This window comes from Halyomorpha halys, unplaced genomic scaffold, assembly GCF_000696795.3.
Source record: "Halyomorpha halys isolate HHAL.00 unplaced genomic scaffold, Hhal_1.1 Scaffold550.1, whole genome shotgun sequence".
NCBI classification, from domain to species: domain Eukaryota; kingdom Metazoa; phylum Arthropoda; class Insecta; order Hemiptera; family Pentatomidae; genus Halyomorpha; species Halyomorpha halys.
The window spans coordinates 40,790-53,761 of NW_027112242.1; the positions used below are offsets into that span (position 1 = coordinate 40,790).

The 12,972-nt window shown below is 30.6% G+C and overlaps 1 protein-coding gene across 2 annotated transcripts in view; it reads left to right on the forward strand.

The window, feature by feature from the left end:
• Positions 1-12,972, forward strand: part of raskol (Ras GTPase-activating protein raskol) — a 758,358-nt gene that overhangs the window by 17,335 nt on the left and 728,051 nt on the right. The window contains exon 1 of one of the 2 annotated variants that reach the window (XM_067050211.1): positions 9,783-10,002. The exons of the other annotated variant lie outside the window; for it this stretch is intronic. Coding sequence (XP_066906312.1) covers positions 9,927-10,002 — 76 coding nt within the window. The 5' untranslated portion in view covers positions 9,783-9,926. Of the gene's footprint in view, positions 1-9,782; positions 10,003-12,972 lie in introns of those variants that run through there. 2 annotated transcript variants of the gene reach the window in all.

The following is a 12,972-nucleotide window of genomic DNA, read 5'->3' on the forward strand; positions in this document are numbered from 1 at the left end:
ATAACCATGATGGAAAAAAAAAAAAAAAAAAAAGATAACCATTGCGGAATAGTGCTGTAATAGTCGAAATCGACGTGCAGTTTCCTGTCTTTTCAGTCTTGTGTGAGCATTCCAGGTTAGTCGTTTGTCCAGATGTGTAGTCCAAGGTAGCGGATCTGTTCGACAGGAGTAAAAGGCATTATTTAAAAATGGTATATACAAGATGACATGAAGTAATTAATGAGGAAATTTATATTATTCATTAAAATTTATTTCTGTACCGACGGGTAAATGTCCGAGGGGTACAACGGAACGTAGATAGGGGATCGCGTTAAGACATATTTAGTAGATTTGGGTTTGGAGGGGCGTCACTGGACAGGTGTGTGTAGAGAACGATTAGCGGTATCGGCATCGAATCTTCAGGTTCGCTAAGCCTTTATTATTCATAAAATTTATTCGAATAGTTTCGAAAAAATTATTATTTTGACTTAAAATCGGACAGAACTTTTCTGGGACCTAATATTAAGGTGTTTGGGTGGGTTATTTAGATTAGCTGTTACAAGTTGGCCTGAATTAGTGGCCGACTCGCTGTGTCCTTTAATTTGTGTTCAAATTAAACTCAATTAGTGGACTTATCACTAACTTTATGTTATGATTTAATTTCTGTGAAATGACAGCTTTAAAGGTGTAATTGTAGTATCATAGATAATGCTGTTTCCTTCTTTCAAATATCGTTTCCAAGTATGTTAGTTTCTAATGTAATCTATTTATTTGAAACGAGTTTATATATTGTATATGTTATTATTATTACTATAAACCAAAGTACTATATTCATCTGAAACTTTTTAATTTCTGCTGAAGTTTAAGCGAACACATATCTGATGATAATGAAGTAATTTCATAACTGTCTCAAATTAAACTAATATTAAATTATAACTTTCCTGACACATTGGGAGGAAAGTATTCGATGCTTTACAATTCAATTCAAATTACACTAATTTCCTATGCGCGGATCGATTTTGTTCTGGTTAATCTTATTACCGTTGTGAAATGTAATGTGCGTAGTACCTCATTTTAATGATATTCAAATGTGACGGCAGATTTAATTTTGAAATTGGTGAGAGCTGCTGCTAGTGAAATCTTTAATAGGAATCACGTATCGGGAACTAAATCTAGGGAACTGAAGTGAAATCATTACATTATAAATATATTCAAAATATTTTTCGTTTATTGCTAGCGGCAAATAGTTCATGTAAGGGTCATTATCCGAAAATGGCTAAATCATATGTCTGGTCCATTTCCAACCACTAACGTGAGTGCCAGTGATTGAAAAAAAAAATAAAAACTAGTGCTCTCCTATTGTTATCTATGTAGGATATATTTTATCGACAAAATAGATTTTTAAGTAGTAAATTCAAAATTAAAAAAAGATCGTTTTGTCACTCCCTCACCATGTCCAACTCTAGGTAAGGCATTTTAAAAATTCGTTTTCGCTCTACAGTTGATTGTTTGTTTCAATTCACTAACTGATTTAACCAGTTATTTACAATAATCAGTAAAAAGAAATAAAGTAAAAACTGTGTGCCCAGAGGTATTTCATCTCCCCAAAACCAGTTTTCATTACTTTACTCACCGCTTCATTTTAACATTTTTTTTAAAATCATTTTTCAAAACCATGAGGATTAAAGATAATCCTGCGCGTAGTACTAGTGAAGGTACTATGGCAATTGGTAGATATGAATTTTGTAGCTGGAAATTATGACTTTTTATATTGAGATTTTAGGATGTGAAATATACGCGTCTTTAGATAATGATGTTTATTTATTTTGTATCTACTTTCTTTTCAAGAATGTACATAAATTAAAAATACTGCTAGGAATTGTTTAAAAAGATTTTAAATGAATTTTAATTATCTCCTATTTTTTCATTGTCAAAATGAGAAAATTCTCAATTATTAGGTAAATTAATTCTGTTAATAAAGCAACTATATTCGGTACTTAGTGAATGCAATACGATTCACTTATAAAGTTATATACAACAATTCTTTTTATTAAATAAGTTTTAGGGAGAGGGGAGCGTTTATTCTGCGAGTACCAAATTTTTAAGGTCGGCACTGAATATAAGTTTCTAAACTCGTTTATCTTCCAAAGCTCTCGTCAAAGTTTATGTAATAATAAATTAATAAAAACCATTTTACTAAAAAAGTATTTAGAAACGTGAAGTATTATGATCGTCAATTCAACACGAGTTTTCGACAAAAATACAGATTTTAAGGTCCCCTGACACCAAATTACCAAGTACCACAAAATGATCTGTGTGCTGATTTGGTCTGTGTTCAAATGAAAAGTTGTACGAAATTCAAATTACATATTTAAGGCGGGAATAAGTCTGGTATGTGACTGGCCGAAAGTATGACTCTTCTTATTTCACACTTATTCACGATTTTCTATTATTATATTTAATTAGGATTAAAATCGGCATATCAATGGATGAATGTTCTTCATTATCATGTAGGTTTTATCTTTTTCTAAATATTCTGATAGGGCTTAAATGTCGACATTTCAAATTGCTTTCTCTAAGGTACCTATGATTTTGTTCATTTTAAATATTTAACAATCGATAATTGTTATTAGTAATGAAAAATTGATATTTATGAACAATGGATAAATTTCATTATTTAATCATTCAAATCATTCATTAAATGCGGGAGAAAAGAGTAGAAATATTTTATAAGGTACTGTCTAAAATAGACTTACTAAATTGAGGCATTGATGTTCCAAATATTCACGTAAGATGTCTCTTGTCTGCATTTATTCATTTTATGATCTGGCCCTATTTTGTCTAGATGATCCATGAATTGGTGAAATTTTGTGGCCTTGCTATAGGAATTTTCAAATAATAACCTATCAATTATTTCTTACGTTTTTGCTCTCTTTAATTAATTTTGTATTTGTCGAAATAAAGTGATTTGATTTCGACTAGTTTTTAACATTTTACCTGATATAGTTGAGGAAAACGAGAGTATTAGGGTTACCATGACAAAACTATCCTTTAAAAAAAATTCCATAATTAAATACAACTAAATTAAGTAACATCTAAAAAAAAAGGTTGACATAACTAAGGCTTGTTCATGAGATCAAATGCCCTCCATAGTAGAAATGAAAACCACAAATTGTCTAGTTGTAACTGTCAGTAGATAAATAAATATATAAAAATAATGATAATCATAAGCGTACTAATAAAACTTAAAATGTTTATTATAGAAAATTGTCCAATATTTAAGTGCAGTTAACTTCATTTCGGATATATAGTACATTTTTTAATATTTCGTAATGGTATCTTCTTAACCATATTGGTACATGTAGTTAGTAACACCTTGATTCGTTGACCGTTCACATTATGTTAACTCAACCGTGCAATATACTGGGTGTTATGTATTAAAATTTATAAAAGTAATTTTATAATTAAAAAGGGAAGGACATTTTACAAACTAGTACTTTTCAAGTAAGAGAATGTGAATCATACCTTAGGAATTTATAGACATATCATTAACTGACGGTTGTATTCCCCCCTCTTTTTTGTATAATTTTTTTCTATTAAGAATCTGAAGGATAATCACAAAGTAGTTGACAATCTTTTATGATTCACTTACATCGGCGTCAAGGTTGTTGCAATTTATGGGATACCTTATAATAGATGTATATTTCTCCTTTCTTTTTCATTTCGACTTTTTTTTTAGTTAAAATACAATATTGATTTTAACCAAGAGTTGGGTAGTTGTATGTAAAATGTTATCAAAAGTAGTATAATTCTATGCTAGGTACGTTCACTAGAACATGTTTTGGCGTTTGAAGAAGTTATACGATCTCAGGCTGATATAACAGAATAATTGTTAATCAATTCCTTTTCAATTATATTCGAGTTTGATATAAGATCATTTATGTGAAGATTTTAAACTTTCATTACTATTTTCATGATCTCAAACAATATTTATGAGTTAAATTTTGTTTCTGGTAGGTAAGGATATCAAGCTCCATATCTTTAAAGCAATATATCTTCCAACACTATTATATGGCAGTGAAAGTTGGGTCACCAAAGACAAGCACATGAGCAGGATTACGGCTGCTGAAATGCAATTTTTGCGAAGAATATTGGGCAAAACTGGCAGAGATAGGATAAGGAATGAAAGAATAAGAGAATTTCAGATCCCCTCAGTAAAATGAGTGATTGAACACCGACAGCTTCCATGGTATGGACTCGTCGGTAGAATGGGAGAAGACAGAATGGCCAAGAAAAGGTAGAAGGCGAGGCCGACTGGTTGGACACCATGAGACAGAACTAGAAGGAGCTATATGGAACATATCCAACAACTAGGTCTGGAAAGAGGAAAAACGCTGGCTCAGATGAAGACGCCTTCTATGGACCGAGATATGTGCCCAAGTGGTTAGAGGCTCCTCCACGCTGAAGAGCACTTAAGGAGGATGAGAAAGAAGAAGTTTTGTTTCTGGCTTTCTCATAATATCTCTGGGTACATAAGGAGAATTAAATGCAAACCAGTTGATTGTTTTAATCATTTATTTCAACATGTTTCAGGAAAGGTATACATATATTTATGTAATACCATAATTATACCTCTAATTTTTGACTACTTCAATGAAAACTATGTAATCGAATCTAATTGAAATTTCATCCCTTCTCCATGAAATTCTCTTTCATTTCATACCTCATTTTTCAAAGTTCATCGCCTCTGAGAGCCGAAAAAGAGATCGAAAGTACTGTAATATGTCCCTCTTATTTTTAATTTAATTTACAATTTCATTATTGCTGTTTAATATTCACAATTAGCGACTTATAGTGATTAACTATAATTTTTTTATTCTTGCCCATTAAAAGTTAGTATAATGTAATTAGTAGAATATTATATTTTTTAAAATGTATTCATTGATAATTATAACTATATTTACATAAAAATGCACCTATTAAATTTGATGTTAGATTATAATGGTATGATATATAGAGATACTACCCATTGGTACCACTCTAATAACATTTCTACATTAAAAGTTCTCGAGGCCATCTTCTTTCCAGGCGCCTCGGAGGATTGCCAGGGATGGCAGAGGCTAACTAACAGCTAACAAACTAGTGGGTTGGGTGGTTAGGGAAGTATTCTAAAATTAAAATTGGTTTATGTTGTTCTTTGAATATTATTAAATAAATAATCATTTCTTACGGTTTTATAATAATTTCGAATCCATATAATATATAAACTCAATAGTATGCTGAGTTCAATAGTAACAACAGGCTAAATGTTACGATGGCTCACCAGCTATTACCGGCCATTTACATTTCCATTTGTCTCCGTCAGGGACACTCCTAGAGCATTGTCCGCAAGTGCGCACTGGCTTCCCTTCCCGCACGCAGTGATTTGTTCCCAGAAAATTGGCCGTGTGCAGGATGTCTTTCATTTAATAAAAAAGAAAAAAAACAAATAATAAGGAATGAATTTTGAAGGTATTCTCTTTGGTTATCTTTCAAATCTGAAGTTGAAAAATGATGCTATTGCATGTACGGTGGTGATTGAACTCAAGGTCTAGATCTTATGTTTCCAACGGAGGCGGAACCGGTGGGTGTTAGGGACCTTTATGGAACAATAATCTATTGATTTTTTTTATGTTATACATCGTCACTTAAAACTTCATACCTCGTAATTCGGAAAAAAAAACATTGTACAATTTTTAAAAAATAAAAACTAATGGTAATAAATATGGTGAAAAATTATGTAGGTATATGGTATGGTAAAATTAGATATTCCGAAAAGTTCGCGATTTGTTTAAAACAAGGCGGTTCTCTTTACCCTATCTTTGTCTTACAATTCAGGACTAGAATAAGTTATTAGAATGGTGAAGCGTACCGATAAGGGCTTAACCGCTAGGTGGTTAAATATCCGTGCTTGAGTACGCTGATGATTTGGTACTGGTAGGTGAAGACGATGAAACTATTAAACTAAATATAACTACGTTGATTAAAGCTAGTTCACAAAATACATGGTTTGCAGCAGAAACGGTAACAATTTTGGCGATAAGGATATAAGTGGAAATGCATTCTAAGTGGTAGAGAAATTTAAGTATTTGGGTTCTACGATAACTGGAAAAAAAACAAACAGAAGAGGAAATATATGAAATTATTTGTTTCCTTAAATAATTAATCCTACTGTTCTTTACGGATACGAAACGTGGTCTCTTACATTTATTGAAGAACAAGCACCTGAAAGTATTTGAAAATAAATTATAGCATAAAATATTTGGACCGAAGAGGGATAAGTTAACCGGAGAATTCAAAGTAGAAGGCTTCACAACGCCGAATTGCTTGAACAGCACCCAACAAGTATACTTCAGTTGATAGCAGTGCGACGAATTAAATGGGCTTAGGATTGGAAGTAAGGATGTAGGGAGTAGTAACGAAAGTATCCTTAAGCAACTCTGCTCCGACGGGTAGTCTTCCTAGGAATAGACCGAAACGTTGGTGGGAGAGCTGTGTCAAGATTGATCTTGTATATTTGGGTTTGGACGGTCGTCATTGAGTAGATGTGTGCAGACATCGATGTGGTTATATCGGCATCGCACCTTCGGGTTCGTTAAGCCTTACATTATTACTATGTATTTTTCATTTTGCATACGTTTGTGTCTCTTACGTAACAATAACAATGATAATTATGTTTCTTCTTTTTTGAGCTCTTATACATTGAGAAGCATCGAGTTTCAAAACATCAAGAATTCCCTTTGTATCAATAATTGAGTATAGCAATTAGTTACAATTTTGAACATTTTGAATAAATTGTGCTCAATAGACCCCTAAAGTATTCATTCTGATTCTATCCGATAATGATTTTAAGTAAAAGGTACTACTTCTTCTAAGTTAGCAATTCAGTTTATTACACTTTTGTGTAAAAGTTATTGAGAGAAAGTAACCGAAGCTTTAGAAGAGATGAGGACAGCCATCTCATGCCAACTCAAAATAAGCCAGTTGGAATTCTATCTCGAATTTCTGCTCGGTCGAGTAGAATCAGTGTCAGGTGCGGTGACCCGGGAACAGTCAACTTGTATTCTGATTCAATGTCCACATCTAGCTTTTAAAAGGTTAAAAGTAAAATTGACCGCAGCATTTGAATGGACTTTAAAATGATATTACTAGCACAGAAACAACTGAAGTGTTTTTAACATTGTGTAGGCGAATCTACTCATCAGCAACCACAATAAATCAAGTTAATTATAATTTTCCCCAAAAACGAGTCGCAACAATGATAGCGAGTTCAAGTTCAAAACAGCCTTCCTCAGAAACACTAACTGTAATTGTAAAAAATAATATATATATACGAAATTGGCATGTGTGCTGGTTTAAACAAATATCTGATGGTACCGGAATTGTATCTGTAAGTAACACGCGTGTTCCTGACATTTGATAGTCAAAAGTGGTCTTCGGAACAGATCTTATATTTCTGATTTTCGTTAAAATTCACCTCGTTAATTAAGAACTTCGTTAACTAGTGTGAGTAGGTCGAGTTAATAGATTTTTATTAATTAAATATTTCAAATATTTTATATTTGCCTGTACTTATTCCATTAAATTGTATCAGCATGAATTATTTTCAAAATTTAGAATTGTTGTACAACAAATACTTCCTCAGAAATGATCATATCAAATGCCATGTATTACGTATGTCCTAATAATTAATACTAAAGGTACTGTATGAACATGTTCGTTATGGATTCAGACTTAGTCTAAATTAAATGGTTTTATTGTAGCAAAACCTCGGCAGACTGCTGGGGGCAACAGATGTCGACTGGAGGTTTTTTCTTTTAGTGAGATCAGAGAACGAAACTAATCTCGACGTCTTTGAACTGTAAAGTTTTTTTGGTTGTTTTAAAGCTATTTATATGAGTACTTAGTTAATCAGCTCCTCGGCTTATCAATGGTAGTAAAAATTCTGAATTATTTGTTTTTATTTTCTGTTATTGTTAAAATGAAAGCATTGTTTATTCAAATGTATGTTAGGTGATTGTTCAAACAATTGTTGTGATAAAGTTTTTAAGGAATAGTGACTGTGATAAATGATTTTAAATTTAGTTTGAAGTGAATATTGACTAATTATAATTTGTTGTTTTGACCTGGGCAGTATAGCCTGCATGGAGTTAGAGTTTTTTAATTATATAATTCCAAAATTGTATTAAGTAAATTGTCCCTGAGGATGGCCGGATTGGCCGAAACGTCGGACTCATAAGAAAAATAAAAGGTTTTGAGACTAAAATGGATAGAAATTAAATTATTTATTTAAAAAAAAATATTTGTTAAATTTAAAAGAACTAATTAACTAAAAATTAATTAGATTGATTTCGTGCTTTGTATTTGTATTTTTTATATTTTATCATTTTTCATAGTATTGTGGAAATAATTATTAATTAAAAATTCATTTTTCTGTGGGAATCATCCTTATATGGGAATAATCCTTAATATGGGTATCTTATTAATATTATGTCAATTTCTTTTTAAAATTGTATAACTCATTCAATTTTTTAAAAAATCACATTTCATTTTAAAAATTTAATTTATAGTATGTAAAAATTCAGATTTTATTTATTTTATGATAATAACTCAATACATGGTTAGATGAAGGTGCTTTGTTAGAGGCACTTAGTATATCTTGGGTATTGCACTATACAAGTGGTATAGTACATTTCCTCTGAACTTTTGGAAGGTTGAAACTTTTTAGAATTTTTATTTCATTCTCGCTTGGTCATAACAGTGGTTTTTGGTATTTTGAGGGTTTGTTGATTTTACAACTTTTCTCCTGTTCTTTTCCAGCATAATTGCATAATTCTTTTTGAGCATAACTCTGGAATTTTCAATTACTATTTTTTTTTTTTTTATGACTCGATAATATATCAAATTTTAAGACTAATTAATATATTTTCTTCACTGTTTTTTTCTGACACCTGAAGGCGTAAATCAACGACAGAAGATAATTTGTACTTTTTTTTTTACATTTCGCGCATAAACGTCTGGAACTAAATTGTTCTAGAAACCAATTTCTTGCAAGAATCTTTAATCATAATTTGAGTTTCCTCGATTTGCCGGTGAGATTAAAATGGCTGTCATGATAACGAAGCCTCGATCATGATGACGGATTCATATGAGAAATTGAATCCTGAAACGATTTTGTTCTTTAGGATTTTTCGGCCCGTTTGCTTGAAAATAGTGAAAAAAAGTAATAGGTTGTTAACGGTTTTCGCGATTTACACCTTCAGATCAAATAAGTACCTAACATGAATTCCTCTCAAAATCGGATTTACTCTCAGAATCCGTTAAAAAAAACCAAAAAAAAAAACCCTGATCCATTGAAAATTTAAGAGTTGTTGGATGCGCTGAAAGAATTGGAGAAGAATTGAAAATGAGGAGTTATTAATTTTTTTATTACAAAAAAATATTTCAACTATCAATTTTTGTATTAAAAAAAAAATTTCAATTATCAATTTTTTTATTTAGATTATTTTTATTGTTAGTAATGTTTATTTAGTATTAGGAACAATTAGTGTTAATGGAAAATATATGTAATTTCTCTTCGAACCTTTTGAAACTTAGCAAAGCTTTTTAATATGTGAAATGTCGTTTATCTATTTGTATTTAAAGTTTGAAAAACTGTATTTGCACATTTATTTGTATGGAAAGAGATAAGAAGGTACTATCAGCTGAGAAATGGCGGGTAGTGGGGCGCAGGCGCGGCCTTATTCAAACTCAACCGTCAGTCAGTGCTGGGAAGGCGCGCTGTAAGGATCTAGTCAGTGATGTGAGTTCTCTTCGTCAGTGTTGTGCTTGTCGTTCGTCTTCTACGACTCTTGTGTTTTCTCTGGTGTCTGCTTTCGTTGGTGCTCAATCTTTGATTTGCATTCGAGATGGTCCGGAGGGCGAGTGGTGCGTCTTCCAAAATTGTCTATCCTTCCAGAGTCGAAGGATGGCTCAACATGTTCGGTAGGTGTTCCTTGCAAAATATTGATTATTTAAATTTTCTGACAATTATCTTTTTAATTAGTTTACATCCTAAGTGATGTCAACAATAAAATTAGCTATTAATGAATGATTTATTTTCTTCTATATAGTCTAGGAAGACTAAATATCCAATTATACTTCATAAAGTAATTAGATGACATTTCTATAGCACACTGCAGCCAAAGAAAAACAATAAGCATGATAAAATACTGCCAATAGTATTATGGAGTATGACAGGAATGTATAATTTATGAATTCAGTCTATCAACCAATGCGTGTTCTTACCTGAGTAATTATATTTAAAATTGATAAAAAAATGTTCCGAAACATTGAATAATCATCAATTAATAAAGGGCAACTGGAGTTTCAAGGGTTTTCATTTTTTCCTGAAATTTTTATGCAGAAGAGAATATAACCCTTAGAAAATAGTGAGTAATATCATTAAAATTTATTTTCATGTTGTACTAAATAAAAAATACTTTTGAAAATACGTATTAGCATTTATGACTGGTGATTCTGGAACATTAAATTCTATTTAATTTTTTTTTTTTTTACATTTACAGTAATAATTTACGTGATTGCTAAAAAAAGATGATCCCTTGTTTTGTCATTGATGGTATTACTATTGAAGATAAGGATAAACAATCGTAAATTGTTGCTTCATAAAACTTTTGTAAATGATATATTTATTTAAAATTTATAAAATGATTTTTAATAAGGTTAAAATCATTAATTTTTATTTTTAAGTATCTTTGAATTTCTTTATTTTACCTTACATTTCCCTACTATCCCTTGATAAATCTTTATCAGATATAAAAATTAGGATTTTTATTTCCTAATTTTTTATCATGTTAAAACTATTGAACTTCAGATTTGTGTTGGTATAGCATCTGTGAATGTTTTTGCTGTCAGTTGAAATATCCAAAAACTCATTAATGCTACATATCGAAATGAATATCCGGGATTGACTTAAAAATCTTTTTTTTTGTGTTCCTGTATTTAGGGGGATATAAGGTTATTATACATTACATATATGCAGCTAAATTCGAATTATTATGTAGTAAAACATTGTAATATTTCAACTGATTTGCATAAATATACACCCAAGTGCACTTTCACTTGTAATTTTTTTTTAACTGTGATTCCATCAATACCTGTTTATTATCAATTGGTCAATCGGGATTTTTAGACTTAAGTTACGGGACTTTCGACTTTATACAAATTGTATGTTAGACTCAACTCTTGAAACTTTCTCAACTGGTAAGAGAAACTTTTCATGATTTACTGTCGTATGTGAGTAGTTTCGTAAATAAGATATGTGATTTCTCTAATTTTCATGAAGGCTAGAATTCTTTTATAAGCGATGACGTCAGGGGTCGTAGCCCAGTACGACCTTTCGCGATTCGTAAAGGTTAATTTAATATGCTGTTTCAGTTTCTTTTGGAGTTTGAGATTGAAGCAATTGTAAATGTTGAGAATGAGTTTAAAAAAAACAAAACACAACGAATGGTTTGTTTGGTAATGAACTTAAAAACACTGATTATTGAATCAGCGCATCCTTCCGCACAGTTGTAATAATTTCCTCCTGAGTAGATTGAAGGTTTCTCTGTAATGATTGCTGTGTGATTTATATATATATATACACACACACTCACACTCACTCACACATATGTCTGAATATATTTTTTATTCATAAATTCAATGGGGCACTAATTTTCGGGAAAATAATTAGAACGTTTCGGCCATTAAACATGTAAATAGCTAAATATTTGCAAATATTGCTTTGATTAATAGTTTTTTTTAGTGAGTTAACCATAATTCAAATTTTCTTCGTTCGATAAATAATTATTGTGGTGTATAATTATCACATTGTTAGGATAGAGGATAATTTATAAATCCACTACGTTCCACTCTTCCTTGTAAGAATGTAAATTTACATTTTTCGAAGATAAAAGATTTGTAACATCTAAGAATTGAATTATTATGTAGATCTTTTGACGTTTTATATTGTTTTTTTTTTTTTGGTGATTCTCTTATCAATTATCTTAGAAAAATGATTTAGGAATTCATAATTCGTTTTGTTAGCTTGTATTTGTGGAATATTTAACACAAGTTTTTGATTCAAAAATAGATTATTTTTTTTAATTTATTATTTTTGTTCGATTTTTAGTTAATAACAGTTAACATCTTCAATATGAAACTTTATATTAGTATATTTTGTTGCGGTCAAAAGGTAACGAAAAATAGTTTCCAAATATTTATTGCCTATCTCTCGCCCCACTTGGCTTTATTAGTGCTAAAAAAGATACAAAACAGCCAAGAATATGTGACAATGTAAGATAATAAGATGAAAATAAAGTAAACTAAGGTGGGATTAGTAATTATATAAATATAAGTGAAAAATTATATACAAATTAACAAAAAAAAAAAATAAATAAAATGTGCAACAATAAATATATATAATATCACATAGTGTATTAGATTTAAAATGAAAAGGAGACGTATTAACACGCAAACATAGGTAGATATAAGGGAAATTAAAAACAAAAACATGTTAATAAGAAAAAAATATTTTTAGTTGTTTTGTGTCTCTTTTAGCCCTGATGAAACCTTGCAAAGTGGGACGAATTGTCGGCAATAAATGCCACCTCCTTCACATTAATATTTTTATTTTTTTTTAAATAAGTAATTTTTCCTTTTCACTTATTTTATACTTTTTAAATAGCGGTCTTTGAACAACCGAAACCAAAGTTAGTTAGGAACATACTATAATTGGAAGTTCAAGTCCCTAGCTCTTAGTAACATCCCCAATCGCGGACTGCTTTACGTCATTATTTGCTTTACAAATCAGTTTTTATTTGTTCAAAGTCAGTATGTAATCTGTATATATACTATGTATTATATTATATATCTGTAATTGTTATTATATATAAATGAAGAGGATTTGAAAAT